At 42.3% G+C, this 21,972-nt stretch overlaps 1 protein-coding gene across 2 annotated transcripts; it reads right to left on the bottom strand.

The window, feature by feature from the left end:
* Nucleotides 1-9,667: 9,667 nt before the first annotated feature.
* On the bottom strand, nt 9,668-10,935 carry LOC129637915 (olfactory receptor 2C1). Of its 2 annotated transcripts, XM_055562238.1 has the most exons (2): nt 10,912-10,935; nt 9,668-10,576 (listed from the first exon to the last, which is right to left on the bottom strand). In XM_055562238.1, exons 1-2 carry the CDS (start codon nt 10,933-10,935, stop codon nt 9,668-9,670), a joined length of 933 nt encoding a protein of 310 aa, XP_055418213.1. The 2 variants fall into 2 exon arrangements, with proteins under 2 accessions (XP_055418213.1, XP_055418212.1); XM_055562237.1 differs by lacking the exon at nt 10,912-10,935 and having other exon boundaries at nt 9,668-10,606.
* Between the last annotated feature and the right edge of the window lie 11,037 nt (nt 10,936-21,972).

Below are 21,972 nucleotides of genomic sequence, written 5' to 3'. Positions count from 1 at the left end.
CCAACCTTTCTCCTGTAATCCCACTACTCCCTGTGTGGTCACAGCTTCCTATGGTTACCCTCTCTGTTACCTTAGTGTCTACATTCCGCTGACAAATCAGCCTGATCACTGCACCAGCCACTTGAGAATAAATTTGAAGTAGGTTGTACAAAGGGCAACATCCCAGGTCTATCCATTTCCTCAGGTGTGTAACTTATACTCCTGGTTTGCTTCAGCCCTTCAGATACCAATTAAAAAGCCCAGTTTTCCCCTGTACATTTAATACTAGGGCTCTCCATATAGTGTCTATACCTCCCTTCCTCACTGAAACATTTTAACTAATTGATACAATTTTTCAGTTGACAGTATTCCTTTTATCCCAAAGACTGCTAACCACTTCCTACAGACAAGACTGAAAAATATTCTCACAACCCAGAGTACACTGAAGTCTACACACCTTACCTTTTCACACATCTGCTCTGGTTCCTCAGCCTAAAATGGCAGATGGGGTCACAGCCAAAGCCAAAGCCAACCTTTCAGGCCTCTTACCAGACTTCTCTTGTCACCTCCCTTCTGCCTCTCCTGTGAGGGACTGCCTTACCAGTCAGTTTGGGGACAGCCAGGACTTCTGGGGTCCTGGGCCAGACTGTGCCCATGTCATTGCTGACATAACAGGCAAATTCTTGCTTTCATCATCATCAGCTCCAGCTTCCATGCAGTCCTGTTGCTCATCCTCAGCTCGGCTTCTGGGTAGCGACCAAGAAAAGGACAGAGGGGTTTCACGTGTGCAGGTCACAGGACACTAGTATTTAACCTGGCCCTGTAGGACTTTGAACTTACGCCACCCTGTTCTGGCATCTGGAGGAAGCTGTGCTCCTGAAACTGCTTGGGCATTCCCTGTACAGTTGGCCATTCCAGTGGCACTTCTGGAGTTTTCCATAAATTGGGGATTTACTGAGATTTGCAAATCAAGTCTGGGTTTCCTAGTAGTCCCAATGCACACCTGCTATCATGGGTCAAGTGACTTGCATAGTGACTAAGTGACAGAGCTAGATTTTGAACCTGAGTCAAATCAATTTCAAAACCTTTAATTTTTCACTCAACATTCTGGCTACCAATTTCTGTGAAACCTTGAAACACAGACCTTATACTACATGCTCAAACCACCAGGGCAGCCTTGTAGTGGCAGGGGCCATAGGCCCAGCCTCCTCGGGAGGAGGAAGGCACAGCTGAGGTTTCATGTGACACCCATTATGACCAACTACCTTCCAAGGATGCTGTCATCCCTGGCACTAAATTAAGAGCTAGTTAATCACACAGTATAGATTAGACATGATCCAAAGAACTTTTATACCCCAAAGTGAGAAAAAGCAGAAAGAGACCAATTAAAAAGAAACAAAAGGAGACATCAGAGATATAACTTTTTGCAGGGATGGTCAAGAGGTACCCCTTCCATGGAGGCATGGTATGTGTGACTGGGTAGAACAGAAGAGTAAGAATCCCAGTGCCCTGCCTGACAGTGGCAGGGTCTTATCAGTCTGGCCAGCTAGGCCTCTCCAATAAAAACTTCATTTCTACTTCACTTTGCTAAGTTTGGGTGAGAAGGCACAGATTTTTTTCTCCCATTCAAGTCAGCGTTACCTAATGGAAATGCTTTGACTATAAGGTGGATCTAGTGTCCAGTCCCAGCTCAACTCCATAGTAACTGACCTTAGGGAAAATATTCAACTTCTCTAAGCTACTGTTTGTCATGTGAGCATAACTACGCTGGCCTTGCAGCATAGTGAAAAAGATTAGAAATACTATTTGTAAAGCATCTGGCCCAGTGCTTTGGCACATATAAGATGCAGAGTAAATGGTTTGTGGTGGTAGTAACAGAAGGTCCACCTTAAAGGAACTCCTTTGTAGCATATCTCACTACTTGATATATATTTATTGGTTTAATGTCTATCATCTGTATAAGAATGTAAGGTTCTTGGAGAATGGGTGATTTGTTCATTGTTGAATCACAGCACCAGATAAATATTTTGTAAAGGAATGAAAGGGCAAAACAAGACAAGGAGTCTGGGTCTTTATACCTGATTAACTGGGTGTCCAGTACTTAAGCATTATAAAGACTATGAAAGGAGACAAAGACTGATCTCTGGCTGAAATGTCCCTGAGCTCTCTCTTTCTCCCCTTGGTGTCCATTCCATGGCTCCAGGGCGGGATTTCCGAGCTTCACCACTATTGACATTTGGGACTAGACAGATCTTTGTTGTCTGTGTCGGTGGGTGGCCTATGCATCATAGGATGTCTAGCCACACCCTTGGACTCCACCTACTATGTATGAGGAGCACCTGCCAGTCCTGGCAATGATTGCAGATTCTGCCAAATATCTTTGAGGGGCAACATGGCCCATGGTTAAGAACCCCTGGTTTGGGGGCATTATCATTAGGCCAGGCTGGTACAAGGGTCTCCCACTTGCCATGTGGTCTTTCTACAGAACAGATTCTTGACTTTCTACAAATCTAATCCATTGAATAAACTGCTCTACTCAAAAGCCTTCAAGACTACTTAAGGCTGCTGAAATAAGCCCAGACCACCTAACTTGCAGGGCTCTCCCTTGCATTCAAGACCTAATCTACACCTCCAGCCTCACTGCCCACTGTTCTATACACAGCCTACAATCCAGCACAAGTGAGCTGCTTCCATACCTTGGAACAGGCTCTGTGCTTTCCAGCCTTAGTGCCTTTGCCCCTCCCCACCCAAACTTCACAAGACGTGATTTCATTCTTTCCAAAAAAACTGAACACTGTGGGCTGCTAGTCTCTATTCCACCCATAAGGTACCTGTTGTCTTCAGTTCAGTTCAGTCGCATCTAACTCTTTGCAACCCCATGGACTGCAGCACACCAGCCTTCCCTGTCCATCACCAACTCCCAGAGCTTGCTCAAACTCATGTCCATCGAGTCGGTGATACCATCCAACCATCTCATCCTCTGTTGTCCCCTTCTCCTGCCTTCAATCTTTCCCAGCATCAGGGTCTTTTCAAATGAGTCAGTTCTTCACATCAGGTGGCCAAAGTATTGGAGTTTCAGATTCAACATCAGTCCTTCCAATGAATATTCAGGACTGATTTCCTTTAGGATGGACTGGTTGGATCTCCTTGCAGTTCAAGAGACTCTCAAGTCTTATTCAATACCACAGTTCAAAAGCATCAATTCTTCAGTGCTCAGCTTTCTTTTATAGTCCAACTCTCACATCTGTACATGACTGCTGGAAAAACAATAGCTTTGACTTGAAGGACCTTTGTTTCCAAAGTAATGTCTCTGCTTTTTAATATGCTGTCTAGGTTGGTCATAGCTTTTATTCAAAGGAACAAGTGTCTTTTAATTTCATGGCTGCAGTCGCCATCTGCAGTGATTTTGGAGCCCAAGAAAATAAAGTCTGTCACTGTTTCTATTGTTTGACCCATCTATTTGCCATGAAGTGATGGGACCGGATACCATGATCTTTCTGAATGTTGAGTTTTAAGCCAACTTTTGTACTCTCCTCTTTACTTTCATCAAGAGGCTCTTTAGTTCCTCACTTTCTTTCATAAGGGTGGTGTTATCTGGATATCTGAGGTTATTGATGTTTCTCCCAGCAATCTTGATTCCAGCTTGTGCTTCATCCAGCCCAGCATTTCTCATGATGTCCTCTGTGTACTGTGTACTCTTTATACACGTACAGAGTAGCATTTGAACTGTGGTGCTGGAGAAGACTCTTGAAGAGTCCCTTGGATGGCAAGGAGATCAAACCAGTCAATCCTAAAAGAAGTCAACCCTGAATATTTATTTGAAGGGCTGACAATAAGCTGAAGCTCCAATATTTGGCCATGGGACTTGAAGAACCAACTCATTGGAAAAGACTCTGATGCTAGGAAAGACTGAGGGCAGGAGGAGAAAGGGGTGGCAGAGGATGAGATGGTTGTATTGCATTACCAAATCAATGGACAAGTTTGAGCAAACTCCACGAGATAGTGAAGGACAGGGAAGCCTGGCGTTCTGCAGTCTATGGGGCCACAAAGAGTGGGAACTGACTTAGCGACTGAACAGTAACAACACAGTAACAACACAGTAACTTATCCTGACATCAATCCTATAAAGCCAATTCTGTTATCATCCTCTAGATGAGAAAATTGCAACAGTGTTTGGGTGACTGTGTAATCACAGAAGTAGGACTAGAACTCGCCTCTAACCCAATGCTTTTTCCCCTACATTTTAATTTTTCATATACCAAAAGTACTGCAAAACATTCTCCCCTAAAAAAATGAATTCTTTCATCTCTTATCTCCAAAATTACACTCCCTTTCAAGAGGAAATAACTGTTTAGTGTGTGTATCTTGCTGAACCATAATCTGCAATTTTGCCTGCTTAGTATATCTTCAAGCTTTTCTGTTTCAATATATCAACCTCATTTTTTTTAAATTCCTGTTTTTGGCATTCCCCATTACAAGTTTACTCTTAAATCATTTTCCTTTTGATAAACACTCACATACTTTCCTAATTTTCACATGTGTGTGTGTGATTCTGGATTGGGATATCTGGATATATTGTGAAGAGGGAGCTGATGGATTGGGATGACAGTGTGAGGAAAAGAATAGTGGCGGCTTCTCCCTGCCTTTATTCTGACCCCACGTCATCCATCTATCAGTTATAAACAACCTGGTTGCACAGTGAGAGTAGCTCTCCATCAGCATATAAATGGAGAGAACTGGGATGTGAAACAGACTAATAAACCTCCTCAGGGTAAGTATTCCATCTTTTGATTAAGTATAACTCATCTTTGATAGACCAGTAAGGACATGGCAACCCACTCCAGTGTTTTTGCCTGGAGAATCCCAGGGACTGGGGAGCCTGGTGGGCTGCCATCTATGGGGTCATACAGAGTCGGACACAACTGAAGTGACTTAGCAACAAGCACTCGAACATGCACTACCTGTTTTGATCCTTACATTGTTCCTGCCATCTACTATATTCATTTTTCAGGTGATGAAAAAGAGTGTCATAGAGGGTTAATAAAACATACATCTGGGACATCTTGATGTGGAAGCAAGCAAGGAAATGCTCAAGGCATATGGGGACAAGTCAAAAAAACAAAAGTCAGCTTGAATGGACTCCCAGTGGTTAAACAGGGGAGGACAATATAATGATATTAACAAGTTATAAACCATAGAATAAAACAGGAAACATTGATTCTGTAAGATATACATAAATAAAAGAGTAAACTGAGTTTAATTAGTATCAGGATATGTAAGTAGTTTGAAAGTGCATGTGCGCATGCTAAGTCGCTTCAGTCATTTCCAACTCTTTGCGCCCCCATGGACAGTAGTTCGCCAGGCTCCTCTGTCCATGGGATTCTCCAGGCAAGAATACTGGAGTGGGTTTTCACGCCTTCCTCCAGGGTATCTTCCCAACCCAGGGATTGAACCCACATCTCTTAGCTCTCCTGCATTGATAAGTGGGTTCTTTACCACTAGTGACGCCTGGGAAGCCTCGGTTTCAAAGTACCTCCCCATAAAATACTTAATTACAAAGTAGGAAATAATGGAACAGTCTAACAGACACCACCCTCACTTAGTGATCCAAGTAACATCATTAATAATGAGAGACACTGAAATTTATACCACTTAGCTTGCTTGGGCTGCCACAACTGACTACCATAGACTGAGTGACTTGAACAACAGGAATTAATTTTCTCACAATTATGGACCCTGGAAACCCAAGGTTAAGGTTCTGGAAGAATTGTTCCTGATGAGGGCTTGTTCCTGGCTTACAGAAGCTTGCTTTGTCCACACTTGGCCTTTCCTTTCAGTGTGTGGAGAAAGACCTTCCTCTCCTTGTAAGGTCACCAATCCCATCAGACCGGGGGGTGGGCACACCCTTATGATACCACTTAACCCTAATTACCTCCTTAAGGTCTTATGACCAAATGCGATTAATTGTATTGGGGCTTAGGGCTTCAATGTATGAGTTTGGGGTATGGTAGATAATTCAGTCCGTAGCATCACCTGATAGCATGCAATGAGAAGAGGGCAACATCACGTCTGAGGAGTTCCTGACAAAGATAACCTGAATCTAACTATAAGAAGCCATAAACTCAAACAGGGATATGTCCCACTAAATAACTGGATGATCTTTTAAAGTGTCAGGGTCCCAAAAGTGAAGAAAAGATGGAGGAACCATTTCAGACTGACAGAGACTAAGGAGACATGACAGTTACATGCAATATGTGATTTGGAACAGAATACTTTTGCTATGAAAGACACAACAGGGACAACTGATAAAAGCGAAATGGGGTCTCAGGGTTAAACAGTATAATGTACTGATGCTCATTTAGTAATTTTGATGTCTACATGGTGGTCCTATAGAAGAATGTCCTTGTTTGTTATAGATACACCATAAAATATTTGAGGGAAGACAGAGTGTCATATTGTCAACTTACTCTCAAATGATCTGGGGAGGGGAAAGCCCTTTATATCACGCTTCCAACTTTTCTGTAGGTTTATGGTTATTTCAAAAAGAAAAAAAAATTGGAAGAGGCACAAGTTTTAGAGTCAGATGCATTTGGGTCTGATTCCCAGCCCTAATACTGAGTGCTGTGAGCATGTTTCCCCTTGGGCTACAATGTGCTCATCTTAAAATGGGGATGGTATAGGTTATCATGAGGATTAGAGGAGCTGATTCATGTAAAGAGTTTAGATTGTTACCTAGCCCAGGGTAAGTACCCAGTAAAGTCAACGTGTTCAAATCATCTTTATAGTCAAATAAACGACCTTTTCACCCAATCATTAGCCTGTAATTTCACACTCACATAATAGAGCATAAGTTTACCAAGCCAAAGTCACTTTTCAGTTCCTATTTCTCATCATCTCCTTTATTCCAACATCTAACCGCAGCTATGGGATTGAGCTTGAAGGCTGTGAAGACAGGGGAAGGACTGACTATTTTCATTGGAAGTTTCAAAACTTAGTCACTGAACTCATTTTGCCAGTTTACAGTGCAGGTTAGGATCTGAACAGATTCTGAAGGGCTCTCCGAGATGGGATATTAAACTTACTTAAATCCACTGACCAGACCAGCATCTTCAAATGCTGTACATTTCTGTTTTACTAACGTTGGTGAACCTTTTATACTTCTTAGTATTTCATTTTTTTTCTTTTTTTGAATTTCCAAATAAATAAGACACCAAACGTATTTTTTTCATCTGAAACCTAGAAATGGAATGTAAAAGTCCTCAAAACAAGGAGCTGCCCTCACATTTAATTGTTTTTCCCAATTGTTTAAAAATTAATTTTTAATTGGAGGATAATTGCTTTGCAACGTTGTGTTGGCTTCTGCTTTTCCTATTTTTGACTTTGTTTCATGCCCACCATTGAGAATGGAGGACGAACACGTGTGCACCTTGATGGTGGTGTATGTTGTCCCCATGATGCATTCACGTCTCAAGCTTTTTCTCCTCCCTCTAACTCTGTCTTACCATGCCCCTAACTGCAAGTTAGATTTAAACTGTCCTGTATTTTCCATAGGGAGACTCTGCAGAATCTAAAGTGTTTGAAGAATGCCTATTTATTTTCTTTATATTTCCCCCCAAGTAAGTTTGCAGTGGCTAAGCAGGTAAAGAATCTTCCCTGCAATGCAGGAGGCACAGGAAACACTTGTTTGATCACTGGGTCAGGAAGATGCCCTGGAGGAGGAAATGGCAATCCACTCCACTCCAGTATTCTTGTCTGAAAAATCTCATGGACAGAGGAGCCTGGTGGGCTACAGTGCAAAGGGTTGCAAAGAGTCAGACAAAACTGAACAACTGAACATACACGTATCTCCTTGGAAAGTACTGTTCTCATAAATTAACCAGCTGGCATTCTGGTTTATATATCACCTTTAGGAGCTTGGTCATTGTGATTCTGCCTCCTGAGAAGTGCATCTTATCTGAGTGTGCTGATGAATAGAAATTTTGAGTTTGCAAGACTCCAGACTTTAATGAGTTGACCAAGATAATGTTGGTAAGTGGTAAGTCCTGGAGACATAGCTCAGTATTACTGTGTAAGGAACTGAAAAAATAGGTCATGGCCCTGATTTGAAACTGGAAAAACAGATTCAGGCCGGGACAATATAATTAGATGTCTTTGGGAGGCATTATGGAAATGTGGAAAGAGGGGAAATCTGTCATTGTTCGTTCAGCATTGTCCAATTGACCGGATGACCCCAAAGTGGCAAATGTGAAAATGGTTCACTTGATGTATTTAGCTCCTAGTGTGAAAAAGGAAGACTCATGAGCCTTGTTAATTAACTCACAAAAGTATTTAGAGCATCTACTATGTATAAAGCATGTGTTTAGGCGCTGTGGGAGAAACAAGACTCTAGAAAATAGCCCTAAAACCAACTGATTTCCTTTTCTCTGGTAATGTTTTGTCAAGCAACTTTCTCATATCAACCCAGCTTTCCTCCCTGGGGAAAGAACACATGGACTGTAGTGGCAGGAGTGGATTTCCTTGGCAATTCTAGTGATGTGAAGGATCACAAACTGGCATTCTGATTCCAGTACCTGAGTTCTTTGCTGAGTTATGGTGTGCAGGACTGATTACTGAATTCCAGAAACTTAAGGGGTGAAGGACTAGATCATGAGACAGAGGAGATGCTTTACAGATGGACAGTCTTTCCTGGGCTCTTAAACTTGCTTAAGGAATCTCAGAGCATTCCATAACCACTGACCACACTAGCATATCCAAATGCTGGTAGCAAACCTGATGGCTGGGACTTTGGTGAAGAAATGATTTATTTTTATTTATTCATTTTTGGCCACAGAGGATGCAGGATCTTAGTTCTCTGACCAGGGATTGAACCCCTGCCCCCTACAGTGGAAGCACATAGTCTTAACCACTGGACCCAGGGAAGGTCCAGCGAGAAAATGATTTAAATGAAACTATTTAATTGAAAGAAAAATGGTCTTGGGAATTCCCTGGTGGTCCAGTGGTTAGGATTCCATGCTTCCACTCCAGAGAGCATGGGTTCCATCCCTGGTAGGGGAATTAAGTTTCCACAAGTTTCAGGGCCTAGCCAAAAAAAGAAAAATGGTCTTCCCTCAGGATTGGATGAGGCAAAAGGGAAAGTGGGATATAGACATAAAGGACAGGGTAAACAATGGCAGAGGCATGTGGGTAGGGAGTGAGGGCAGACAGACTGAAATATTAAGAAGAGACAGAGATGGAAAAAGATGATGGATGGATCAGGTGCAAAGATGAAGTTCTTGGGTTCTGGCCTGATTTTATGGAACTATATAAGATACTGCAAGTGGAGAATTAGGAAAAGTAGAATTTAGAAATGTACAAAATTCTCTAAAATACAATACTACACATGCAATATTTATTACACATAATGAATATGTAAAAATAACATGTGGACAGAAGTAACTGTGAGCTAAGTCAACAACCTCTGAGCCTCGATGGCAGCCTCTGCTCTGTTATCTGTGGTCCACAGGAGGATATTTGGTAAATAAGTGTAGAACCTAAGAAATAACACTAGCCATGGGCCAACAGCTTAGTGCTGTGGAGAATAAGCTTGTACTGGGGTTAGCACTCCTCATGTTCCCCTGGCCAGAGAGAGAATGAGAAAAAGCATGTAGAGATGAAAAGGTGGTAAATGATGAAGGCATTTTCCCTTCGTTCAGCTGACTTCTCTTCCCTTCCCCAGCAGCCTCCTCAGTGCCCCCTTCACCTCCTTGTTCCTCAGAGTGTAAATGAGAGGGTTCACCATGGGTGTAACCACAGAGTAGAAGAGGGAGATGAATTTGCCCTGGTCCTGCTTGCTAGTCTTGGCTGGAAGCAGATACCCATAGATAGCGGAGCCATAGAAGAGGAGCACCACCACCAAATGGGAGAGGCACGTGTTAAAGGCCTTCCTCCGTCCCTCAGCTGAGCGGATCTTCAGCACTGCCTGAGCTACGTAGCAATAGGAGATCAGGATGACGCTCAGCGGGACAGCAGTGAAGAACGTGCAGATGCTGTTGAGCACAGCCTCATTGAGACTCGTGTCAACACATGCCAGTTTGATCATAGCGGGCACCTCACACAGGAAGCTATCCACCCTCCGGTGCCCACACAAAGGAAGCTGCAGAGTGAATGTGGACTGGACCACAGAGTTGCCCAAGCCACCCAACCAAGCAATGGCAGCCAGCAGCCAGCAGAGCCGAATATTCATAATGGTGGTGTAGAGCAGGGGTCGGCACACCGCAACGAAGCGGTCAAATGCCATCACCACCAACAGGATGCACTCGGTGGCTCCTAGCCAGAGGAAAACATAGAGCTGGGTCACACAGCCACCATAGCTGATGGTCTTGTCTGCTCCCCACAAGTTGGTCAGCATTTGGGGGACTGAGCTAGTAGTAAAGGCAAGGTCCAGGGCGGAGAGGTTGCTGAGGAAGAAGTACATGGGTGTGTGGAGCCGGGCATCCAGGCTGGAAAGCAGGATGATGGCTGAGTTCCCAAACAAGGTCAGCAAGTAGGAGAAAAGGATGACTACAAAAAAGATCGTCTCCAGCTGGGGATGGTCAGACACACCCATCAGAATGAAGCCCTCCAAGGAGCTGCTATTGGCCCTTTCCATCTTTGGTTGCCTTCAGTCACTTGGGGAATCTGTCCAGGGAAAACCAGGAGTAAAGCAAGTGAAGAGGAAGCTGCTGGATTAGGTGGATCTGTATCGATGTGGTTCTGATGTCATTGAGCTTCGTAGTTAAGTACCAGTTTAAACTTTATGATTGCAAGCGTTCATGCAATCCTCAAATACTGCCAGTCCTACAATGAATGGAAACTTTATTCCATGTGAATATCAAATGTGAGTTATTACAGGAATGAAGAAAGTGCCTTATAAAGAACAAAAAGATTGGATCTTCAGTTCAACACAGTGATGACAACAGGATAGAAGGAGTTGACCATTGGAGCTAAATGTGGAAATTCTCAAAATACAGATTTACCCAGCCAAAGTTTTGGTGTACTCAGGGAAAGGTCGCGCAGACTTGCTGTATTTGGAAAAGATCCCCAGAAGGTTCTAGTAATTTTTTTTCCTGTCTTTTCTATATCCCTAACCAGCCCCCAAGTGAAAACTCCTAGTCTAGAAAGATGAAGTTTGAGGGAGAAGGTGATAAGTTTATAAAATCATGCAAAGAATGGGCAGCATGGGCAGACTTACTCACCAAATACAGAAGATACAAATATGTGAGTTTAAAAGAGGTAAATGTAGGACAAAACTTCACTTGAGCCCAAGCATGTGCAGGTGGAACAGGCTAAAGATAGAAACAAGGTTTACTCCAAAGGCAGTTAAACCAGTTATCGGGTGTCCATAATTAGTAAAGGATAATAGAAGATTTCAGAGGCGATCTCTGAAACTTTGAGGTATATAACCACTGTACCCACCTTAAACGATGGAGTAATTCTTAATATCTCATAAACAAAAATTACCTATTGTTAATAATGGACCAGTTGCCATCTCCTTTCATTGGGCAAGACCTAGGCTTTTCTGAAAATCATGAACCAAAGCCCTTCCCCCTTCTTTGACTAATAAATAAAAGGATCTGAGAAGAAAACAAAAACAGTATCGGGTGAGCTGTCCTCATCCGGACACTGAGGACTGGCAGTAAACGCTCTGCCTCTTCCTCTGGACCATAACTTGTCCACAGGAACCTTGGCTGCCACACCCGAAGAGTAGCTTTATGGGAGATGTTCCTCAAGGGATATGTGCAAGTGTGCCATCTGGTCCTGGTGCTCCACACAGGGATCACTTAGCCACATCTCTTGGCCAAAACCTGACGAACTGTCCTTTCCATCAGTAAGCAGCAGAAACACTGGAGATTCTGATGCTAGATTCCACCCAGAAGTGAGGCAGGAAACCTCTTCTAATTGTCTGTTTCTTTAGATCAGCAATGTAGTCCTTCTACTGAGTCAGGGATGATATTGATTTCAGAACACTTTTCAACCCTCCTTCCTTTCTCTACCTAATACCTTAAGAAGAAGTGACTGCCTATTCTATTCATTTGGGTCTTAAGGGAGCTGAGTTACTAATCTGATAGCTCATATTTCTGTTCTTCCTAACATCCATCTCCCTACTTCCTCCTACAAGTTCCTGTCCCCTTGTGTCCCTTGAGGAGAAAGACAGTCAGACAGACATGGCCTGTCTTCTTCCATAAGTTATCTGGTCTCCAGGTGGCTGATGCTTTGTGGCTGCTCAGTGATCCCCAAATTTCTTTTGGTCCCCACTCTGTGCATAACAAGGAATAAACCAGTCAGCACGGGGAAAGGACAGGGCATACCTGGAGTGGGAGGTTGCTGACCCCTGCCACTCAGCAAATTCAGGAGGGAACACCATACCAGCTGGATTCTTGGCCTGATCTGCACATGCTCCCCAAGCAAACATGACTGTAATAACTTCAAGTTTGAATTCAGCAACTTGATGCTCTTCAGGATGTTTTCCTCCCTTAAAGGGTCTCTCAACTTGTAATTGAGAGTTCTTGTTCTCAATTACAATAGTTCCCTTGTAAGCTGGAATGTTAAACTGATCTGGCACTATTCGCATTTTAAGATGAGCTCAGAGAGGACAACACTGAACTCAGAGCATGTGCCATTTATGGTGTAATTTAGGAGCACCTACATGGAGTTTGTTTGGGTACAGAAGGATTTTTAGGAATCGCTCGTGTGTGCATAGATGGTTCCCATCTTGGCCTGTCTGTAAATTTGTTTTGAACTTTCAAGATACTGAGAAAAGCAACCAAGACTTGCTTCTTAGTTAATCCGGGATGCTGTAGTTGCCCACCTTCGCCCAGGCTTCTGCCCATTCTTCCCCTAAATCTCACCACAATTCTCAGTTGGCCACTTGCAGATTAGCCTCAACAAATATGGAATTTGGAGTTGGCTTTCTCCTATTACGGAAATTGCTCCTGAGCTGTTGGCACTCCCCATATGTGGGTACAAGTTCTCAGAATTCAAGCCTTTCTTTAACATCAGCTTCAGCAATAAACAGAAAGGGAATCATAAAAAAAAAAAAAACAAATAAGGAAACCTAATCCTGAATTCCTTATCCTTGCAGAGAAGTTTTTATATATGATTTATTTTTAAATATTTAATTTGTCTGGAGACACTTGACAGTGATACTCCTGAGGGCTCAGTTTGTGCCTATCTTGCATCTAAGTTCTAAGTTCATCTTTTCATGGTGACCTGGTCAAGACTGGAGATAAGGTTTTCAATGTAGGATAACATTGTGGCAGTATGGTACGCAACGGCCACACAGCAGAATAAACTTTGCCTAGAAGGATGAAGATTGCATGTATGGATGTGAGAGTTGGACTGTGAAGAAAGCTGAGCACTGAAGAATTGATGCTTTTGAACTGTGGTGTTGGAGAAGACTCTTGAGAGTCCCTTGGACTGCAAGGATATCCAACCAGTCCATCCTAAAGGAGATCAGTCCTGGGTGTTCATTGGAAGGACTGATGCTGAAGCTGAAACTCCAATACTTGGGCCACCTGATGTGAAGAATTGACTCATTGGAAAAGACCCTGATGCTGGGAGGGATTGGGGGCAGGAGGAGAAGGGGACGACAGAGGATGAGATGGCTGGATGGCATCACCGACTTGATGGACATGAATTTGGGTGAACTCCGGGAGTTGGTGGTGGACAGGGAGGCCTGGCGTGCTGCGATTCATGGGGTCACAAAGAATCGGGCACGACTGAGCAACTGAACTGAACTGAACTGAGAAGGATGAAGTCAAGGGTGGATTTGAAGTGTTTGATGGAGTGAACAGGAATTCCACCCCCAAATCTCAGAATTCAAGAATTAGAAAAGAGGAGTATGAATCTTAAAGGAGGTAAGTATAGGATCAATAAAAGAAAAAATGGCATAGTTCATAGTAAAACTATGGAAACTATTACTCTTTAGAGGCATCACAGTATATATTAAAATTTAAGGAACATAAAGGGAGATGAAGGGAATCAATGATGTCTAGAGGGGATTCTACATCTGATGTTTGCATCAGGGAATACAACCAAGCTCCCTTAAATCGATTTCTGATGCTACTGTTGGAAAAAGAATGCTGGATGCAGGATGGCTCAGAGGGCAATTCTAATGAGCGTAGGATCTTACAAAATTAAAAGAGGGTTAAATGGCAGTACATCAAATATGTATGAAAACTCCCCACCACAAACTCAGACTGGAAAAAGCTGGAGAAGCATGGTGTTCCAGGAATAGCTCTCCGTGGTACAATCCTCTGCAAACTGAGGGCAGTTTGCAGCAGGTTTTCAAAAGGAAAACTGGACAGAGGAGTGCTTGATGTGAGGGCCAGGAAGTAAGCTTTCTGCCTTGTCTTGCATAGGCAGTTCCTTACTGGAGGGTCTTACCTGACTTGCCTGACATTTTAGAAAGGACACGGAGCATGTGCAGATTTTTAGGGAAGAAAAAGCAAGAGAAAATAGGTATTATGGAAAATGTCCAAGACATTAACTTGTTTAGGAAGAAGTGATTAAGGAGAGTTTTTTCTTTTTTTTTCTTCCAGTTAATGTTCTTGCTATATAGTGGGATTTCAAAGACAGCTGCTCGTACAGCAGGTGCTCTCCCTATCTATGAAAAGCAAAAACAGGCTTAAATTAAAAGCAAGAGAAATTGTGCTTTGACATTCTGAGATTTTGGCATGAAAAAAATATAGGCAAATTCTTTGGCAAGAGAAAAAGGAATTAAAGATTTTGCTTAGAAATTTGTCTAAGTTTAGAGATTTGTCTGACCAGGGGCACTGGGCTATCCCAAAGTCTGCCTTTTCAGCTGCGGGATTCTGTTCCTAGGACACATATGTGCACACAAAAGCGTCTTTATTTGGGGGTGGTGTGATCAGGACAAGAATTTTCCAGTTTCTCTCCTAGACATCCTAGAAATGAATTTTATCCCGTAGAAGTTCTTAATTTATAGTTTTATAATTCCCCTGTGAAGTTTAAATATCTCCCTTTCCTATCTCTTTTCTTAGCTGGTATGTGTCTCTGTGTCAGTCGTGTCTAACTCTTTTGTGACCCCATGGACTGTAGCCCGCCAGGCTCCTCTGTCCATGGAATTTTCCAGGCAAGAACACTGAAGAGAGTTGCCATTTCCTACTCAAGGGGATCTTCCTGACCCAGGGATGGAACCCGCGTCTCAGGTATTGAACCCATAACATCTCCAGCATTGGCAGGCAGGTTCTTTACCCCTATGCCACCAAGGAAGCGCTCTCAGCTGATAGAGGAGGTCACAAATGCACTTGGGGACCCACACCATGTCCTCCAAACTTTCTCCAGGAAGTAAGAACACAAAGTCAGCGCTTGTAAAAGGTCATTTCATCTGCTCCCTCTCCTCTCTTTAATTCCCCTGACTGCTCTTTCCTTATCCATCTTCTCCTCTTATACCCTGGATTCTCATTAGTAGAAATCTATGAATCTTCTACGGAAACATACCTTTGGCTTCAAGAGCCCATGTGACTGTCTCACTGTCACTGGTGCTTGCTGGATCGAGCAGGGGGGAAAGTGCGAAATTAGGAAGGAAGCTGTGCTGCGTGGCTACTCGCCTACCCTCGAGGAGGGGGCTTTTAACCATGGGGTTGGCCCTGGCCCTCTGAGGAGTTCTGGCTCTGACACCTGGAAGCCCAGCTCACTCCTGCTCATTCTGCAGAGCCCAAGGGGGGACCTCTGTCCCCCACAGGCAATTAGCACAAAGCACTTGCATGGCCAGGACGCAGGAACAAGGCAGTCCCTGAAGAACCGACTGGTTCTTTCACCTGAACTCCATCCCCAAACACAGATTACTAATTGAAATAGCAGTGAGAATAACTGCATTCCTTAAATTATTACTAGTTACATAATTTTATCCTTTTCCAGGTACTTTCACAAGATCCAGCTTAGTTCATACAATGCTTTCTATGGCAGGTGGTCTTATCCTCACTTGGTAGACAAGTAAACCAAGCATAAAATGGGAATAAAATGACTCTTTAGTGTTAAACAGTGTTTTCTCATTAGGCATAAACATACCACTCTATGCAGAAGCTAGTATTTTTTAAGTATGATTGATTTACAATATTATGTTAGTTTCAGGGGTACAACATGTTGTTGTTCCATCGCTATGTCATGTCCAACTCTTTGTGACCCCATGGACCATAGCAAGCCAGGCTCCTCTGTCCTCCACTACCTCCCAGGGTTTGCTCACATTCATGTCCATTGAGTCAGTAATGCTATCTAACCATCTCATCTCATCCTCTGCCGCCTGCTTCTGCTCCTGCTCTCAATCATTCCCAGCATCAGAGTCCTTTCCAATGAGTCGGCCCTTGGCATCAGGTGGACAAAATACTGGAGCTGCAACTTCAGCAACAATCCTCCCAATGAACACTCAGAGTTTATTTCCTTTAGGATTGACTGGTTTGATCTCCTTGCAGTCCAAGGGACTCTCATAGCATAGTGACTAGATATTTTTTATAGATTATGCTCCATTTAAAGTTATTACAAAATAATGGCTGTATTTCCCTGTGCTGTACAATATATGCTTATTGTTTATTTTACATATAGCCATTTATCTTAATTCGTTACCTCTATCTTACAGTTCCCCTTTCCTTCTCCCACTGGTAACCACTAGTTTCTTCTCTATGTCTATGAGTCTATTTCTGTTTTGATATATTCATTCATTTTATTTTTTAGATCCAACATCTAAGTGATAACAAAGAGTATTTGTCTTTCTCTGTCTGACATTTCACTAGACATAATGCTCTTTAGATCATCCATGTTGTTGCAAATGGAAGAATTTCATTATATTTTATGACTAAGTTACATAGGCATTATAAAAATATACCATACCTTCATCCATTCATCTGTTGATGGACAGTTAGGTTGTTTCTATATCTTAGCTATTATAAAGAATGTTCCTGTGAACATTGAAGTGCATACATCTTTTCAAATTAATGTTTTCATTTTGTTTTGATATATACCTGGGAGCAGAATTGCTGATCATATGATAGTTCTGTTTTTAGTTTTTTGAGGAATCTCCATACTGTTTTCCACAATTCCTGCACCAATTTACATTTCTAACAACAGTGTACTAGGGGTCCCTTTTCTCCACACCCTCATCAACATTTGTTATTTGTAGACTTTTTTATATTAATAATAGCCATTCTGACAGGTATGAGGTGATTACCTTGTGCTTTGGATTTGCATTTCTTTATGAAATGGCAACCCACTCCGGTGTTCTTGCCTGGAGAATCCCAGGGATGGGGAAGCCTGGTGGGCTGCCGTCTATGGGGTCGCACAGAGTCGGACACGACTGAAGCGACTTAGCAATGATTAGAGGCAATGCCAAAGAATGCTCAAACTACTGCACAATTGCACTCATCTCACATGCTAGTAAAGTAATGCTCAAAATTCTCCAAGCCAGGTTTCTGCAATATGTGAACCGTGAACTTCCTGATGTTCACGCTGGTTTTAGAAAAGGCAGAGGAACCAGAGATCAAATTGCCAACATCCGCTGGATCATGGAAAAAGCAAGAGAGTTCCAGAAAAACATCTACTTCTGCTTTATTGGCTATGCCAAACCCTTTGACTGTGTGGATCACAATAAACTGTGGAAAATTCTTTAAGAGATGGGAATACCAGACCACCTGATCTGCCTCTTGAGAAACCTATATGCAGGTCAGGAAGCAACAGTTAGAACTGGACATGGAACAACAGTCTGGTTCCAAATAGGAAAAGGAGTACGTCAAGGCTGTATATTGTCACCCTGCTTATTTAACTTATATGCAGAGTACATCATGAGAAACGCTGGACCGGAAGAAACACAAGCTGGAATCAAGATTGCCGGGAGAAATATCAATAACCTCTGATCTGCAGATGACACCACCCTTATGGCAGAAAGTGAAGAGGAACTCAAAAGCCTCTTGATGAAAGTGAAAGTGGAGAGTGAAAAAGTTGGCTTAAAGCTCAACATTCAGAAAACGAAGATCATGGCATCTGGTCCCATCACTTCATGGGAAATAGATGGGGAAACAGTGGAAACCATGCCAGACTTTATTTTGGGGGGCTCCAAAATCACTACAGATGGTGACTGCAGCCATGAAATTAAAAGACGCTTACTCCTTGGAAGGAAAGTTATGACCAACCTAGATAGCATATTCAAAAGCAGAGACATTACTTTGCCAACAAAGGTCCGTCTAGTCAAGGCTATGGTTTTTCCTGTGGTAATGTATGGATGTGAGAGTTGGACTGTGAAGAAGGCTGAGCGCTGAAGAATTGATGCTTTTGAACTGTGGTGTTGGAGAAGACTCTTGAGAGTCCCTTGGACTGCAAGGAGATCCAACCAGTCCATCCTAAAGGAGATCAGTCCTGGGCGTTCATTGGAAGGACTGATGCTGAGGCTGAAACTCCAATACTTTGGCCACCTCATGCAAAGAGTTGACTCATTGGAAAAGACTCTGATGCTGGGAGGGATTGGGGGCAGGAGGAGAAGGGGACGACAGAGGATGAGATGGCTGGATGGCATCACTGACTCGATGGATGTGGGTTTGAGTGAACTCCGGGAGTTGGTGATGGACAGGGAGGCCTGGCGTGCTGTGATTCATGGGGTCGCAAAGAGTCGGACATGACTCAGCGACTGAACTGAACTGAATGATTAGTGATGTTGAGCATTTTTTTCATGTTTGTTGGCTATGTGTATATCTACTTTTAAAAATGTCTGTTTGGGGCTTCCCTGATGTTCCAGTGGTTCAAAATCCACCTGCCAATGCAGGGGACATGGGTTTGATCCCTGGTCCAAAAGATCCCACATGCTGTCAGGCAACTAAGCCCATGTGCCAAAACCACTGAAGCCTGTGCTTAGAGCCTGTATTCTGCAACAGAAGCCCACACACCAACTAGAGAAAGACCACGTGCAACAGCAAAAACCCAGTGCAACCAGAAGTAACAAATCATTTTTAAAAATTAAGAAGAATGTATCAGTGATAAAAATAGTCATCCCTGAAAAAAAAAGTCTATTCATGGCGTCTGCCCATTTTTAAATTGGGTTGTTTGTTTTTTTAAATTGAGTTGTTTGAGCTGTTTATATATGATGGATATAAACCCCTTACCAGTCATGTAATTTGCAACTATTTTCCCCAATAGATTGTCTTTTCATTTTGTCAATGGTTTCCTTTGCTGCACAAAAACTTCTAAGTTTAATTAGGTCCCATTTATTTATTTTTGCTTTTTTTTAACCTTTGTTTTAGGAGACAAATCAAAAAAAATATTGCTATGATTTATATAAAGGAGTATTCTGCTACACTCTTCTATGAATTTTATGGCTTGAGGTTTTAAGTCCTTAATCTTTTGAGTTCATTTTTGTATATAGTGTGAGAAAATGTTCTAATTTCATTTTTTATACATGTAGCTGCCCAGTTTTCCCCGCACCACTTGTTAATGAAAGTCTTTTCTCCATTGTATAGTCTTCCCTCCTTTGTCATATATTAATTGATCATAAGTGCATGGATTTCTTCCTGAGCTATTTTGTTCCATTGATCTATATGTCTGTTTTTGTGCCAGAACTATGCTGTTTTCATTACTGTAGCTTTTTAGTATAGTCTGAACTCAAGGAGTGTGATACCTCCAGCTTTGTTCTTTTATCTCAAGATTGCTTTAGTAATTCAGGATCTTTGTGGTTCCATATAAATCTCAGGATTATTTGTTCCAGTTCTATGAAAAATATCATGGGTATTTTGATAGGGATTGCATTAAATCTGTAGATTGCTTTGGGTAGTACAGACATTTTAACAATATGATTTCTTCCAATCCATGAACACAAGGTATCTTTCCATTTCTTTATAGCATCTTCATTTTCCTTCATCTATATTTTATAGTTCTGAGAGTATGCATCTTTCACCTCCTTGGTTAAGTTTATTATTAGATCTTTTATTCTTTTTGATGAGAAGGTTAGTATTTTTAACTCATCATCAGGAAGTTGTTGGCTTTGAGTGTTTATTTGTGAGGGAATAGAGTAAAAGGGATTGCCACTATCTCTGGACTTAAGAGGATCATAAGTCTCAGCCTTAGACATTCACCTCATTCTATATGAAGAGGCATAATCTACAAATGATGCTAAATAAACACTTAAAGGCTAACTGGCAACCTGATTAGGCCATTAAATGTCATTGAAGATAAATTACTCCCCAAACTGCTGACTTAGAAACCATGTCACTCAACTGAGGGTAGACAGTGTCCCAGGTGCTGCTGGGGTATGGAGGCAAGCAGGATGGGCATGGTCCCTGCCCAGGGTGGCTCCCTGCCCTGTGGGCCTATCCCCAACATGACTGCGGTAACCACAAGCACCGCAGGTTTGCTGTGTGCCAGATGCTCTGCTCAGGAGTCTACACTACCATGATGACCACACTACTTCCTGTTTTACAAGAGAGGAACTAAGGCTCAGAAGTAGTAGATAATTGTCCAGGGCACATGGACTAGTTGGTACATGGCAGAGCCCCTTAAACTTTATCTCTATTTTGACTATAAAGTCCACACTCATGAAAAACTGGAGAAGGCAATGGCAACCCACTCCAGTACTCTTGCCTGGAAAATCCCATGGACAAAAGAGCCTGGTAGGCTGCAGTCCATGGGGTCGCTAAGAGTTGGACACGACTGAACGACTTCACTTTCACATTTCATTTTCATGGATTAGAGAAGGAAATGGCAACCCACTCCAGTGTTCTTGCCTGGAGAATCCCAGGGACGGGGGAGCCTGGTGGGCTGCCATCTATGGGGTCGCACAGAGTCGGACCCGACTGAAGTGACTTAGCAGCAGCAGCAGCATGAATAACTAGAGAATCTCAATGTCCATCGGTGGGGAATTCAGCAAATTATCTACCTCTGTGGAATACTGTATAAAATGTGATTACAGATCTCTGTAAGACCACTCTTTTGCTAATTCTTATTTTATTTACTTTTCCATTTTATTGCCAATCCCACTCTCATTCCCTTTCACTCTCTCATAGGCACTTCCTCTGTCTCATATGTTTGACAAGTAAGTGTTTTGGTATGCATTGTTATCCTTGTAAAACATGTAATGTTGTTTTGTGTGTGTGATGTTTTAAATTTGCTTGATGTTATTATGGTATACCTCCCATTCTGCTTCTTATCTTTTAACTCCTTTTCCCCACAATGTTATCACTTATGTTTCAAAAGATATATCCATGTTGTAATGTGGACATTTAGTTTAGTGAGTTTTCTAAAAAAATATGTATTTATTTTTATTTATTTTTTTTTGCCTGTGCCAGGTCTTAGTTGCAGCATGTGGGATCTAGTTCCCCTGACCACAGATTAATCCTGGGCCTCCTGCATTGGGAGCATGGAGTCTCCAGCCACTGGACCACCAGGGAAGTCCTTAGTTTAGTGTTTGTAATGCTTAATATGCCTTTATTCATCCATTCTATTAGGGATGAACATATAGATTACCTTAATTTCCTGCAACCACAGACAATGCTACAGTGAATGTTCATACACAGGTCCCTTTATGGACATGAGCCTCTATCACAGAGGCTCCATATATCCACAAAAACTGCCGAACTCTTCCAAAGGATGTAACAGCATACAACTCCCAAAGCTATAAATTAAGGGTCCTGATTCCCACAACCCCATCCTAGCTAACACCTACTACCACCAAATCTTCTAATTTATGCTAATTTTATGGGTATAAAATGCTACCTCAGATTAGTTTGCATTTCTCTGATTACTAGTGAGATTGACCATTCTTTATAAACATTTTGGCAGTTTTTATTTCTCCTTATATAAACTGCATTTTCACATCCTCTGCCCACTTTATTTTTATTTATTTATTTTTTTTTCTCTGCCCACTTTAATTCTAGTTCTTATATGTTTTTCTGGTTTATTTGCAGTAGATCTTAGAATGGTCTAGATAAACTTTGCCAGGTAGATATATTGTAAATACTTCCCCCTAGGTTAGTCTATGCT

The sequence above is a fragment of the Bubalus kerabau genome, chromosome 23 (assembly GCF_029407905.1).
Source record: "Bubalus kerabau isolate K-KA32 ecotype Philippines breed swamp buffalo chromosome 23, PCC_UOA_SB_1v2, whole genome shotgun sequence".
Classification (NCBI taxonomy): domain Eukaryota; kingdom Metazoa; phylum Chordata; class Mammalia; order Artiodactyla; family Bovidae; genus Bubalus; species Bubalus kerabau.
This window is presented reverse-complemented; position numbering and strand designations above follow the sequence as displayed.

Bases quoted from the DNA above. Each gene is read 5' to 3' on its own strand.
- LOC129637915 (XM_055562237.1), bottom strand. From the start codon at position 10,606: ATGGAAAGGGCCAATAGCAGCTCCTTGGAGGGCTTCATTCTGATGGGT.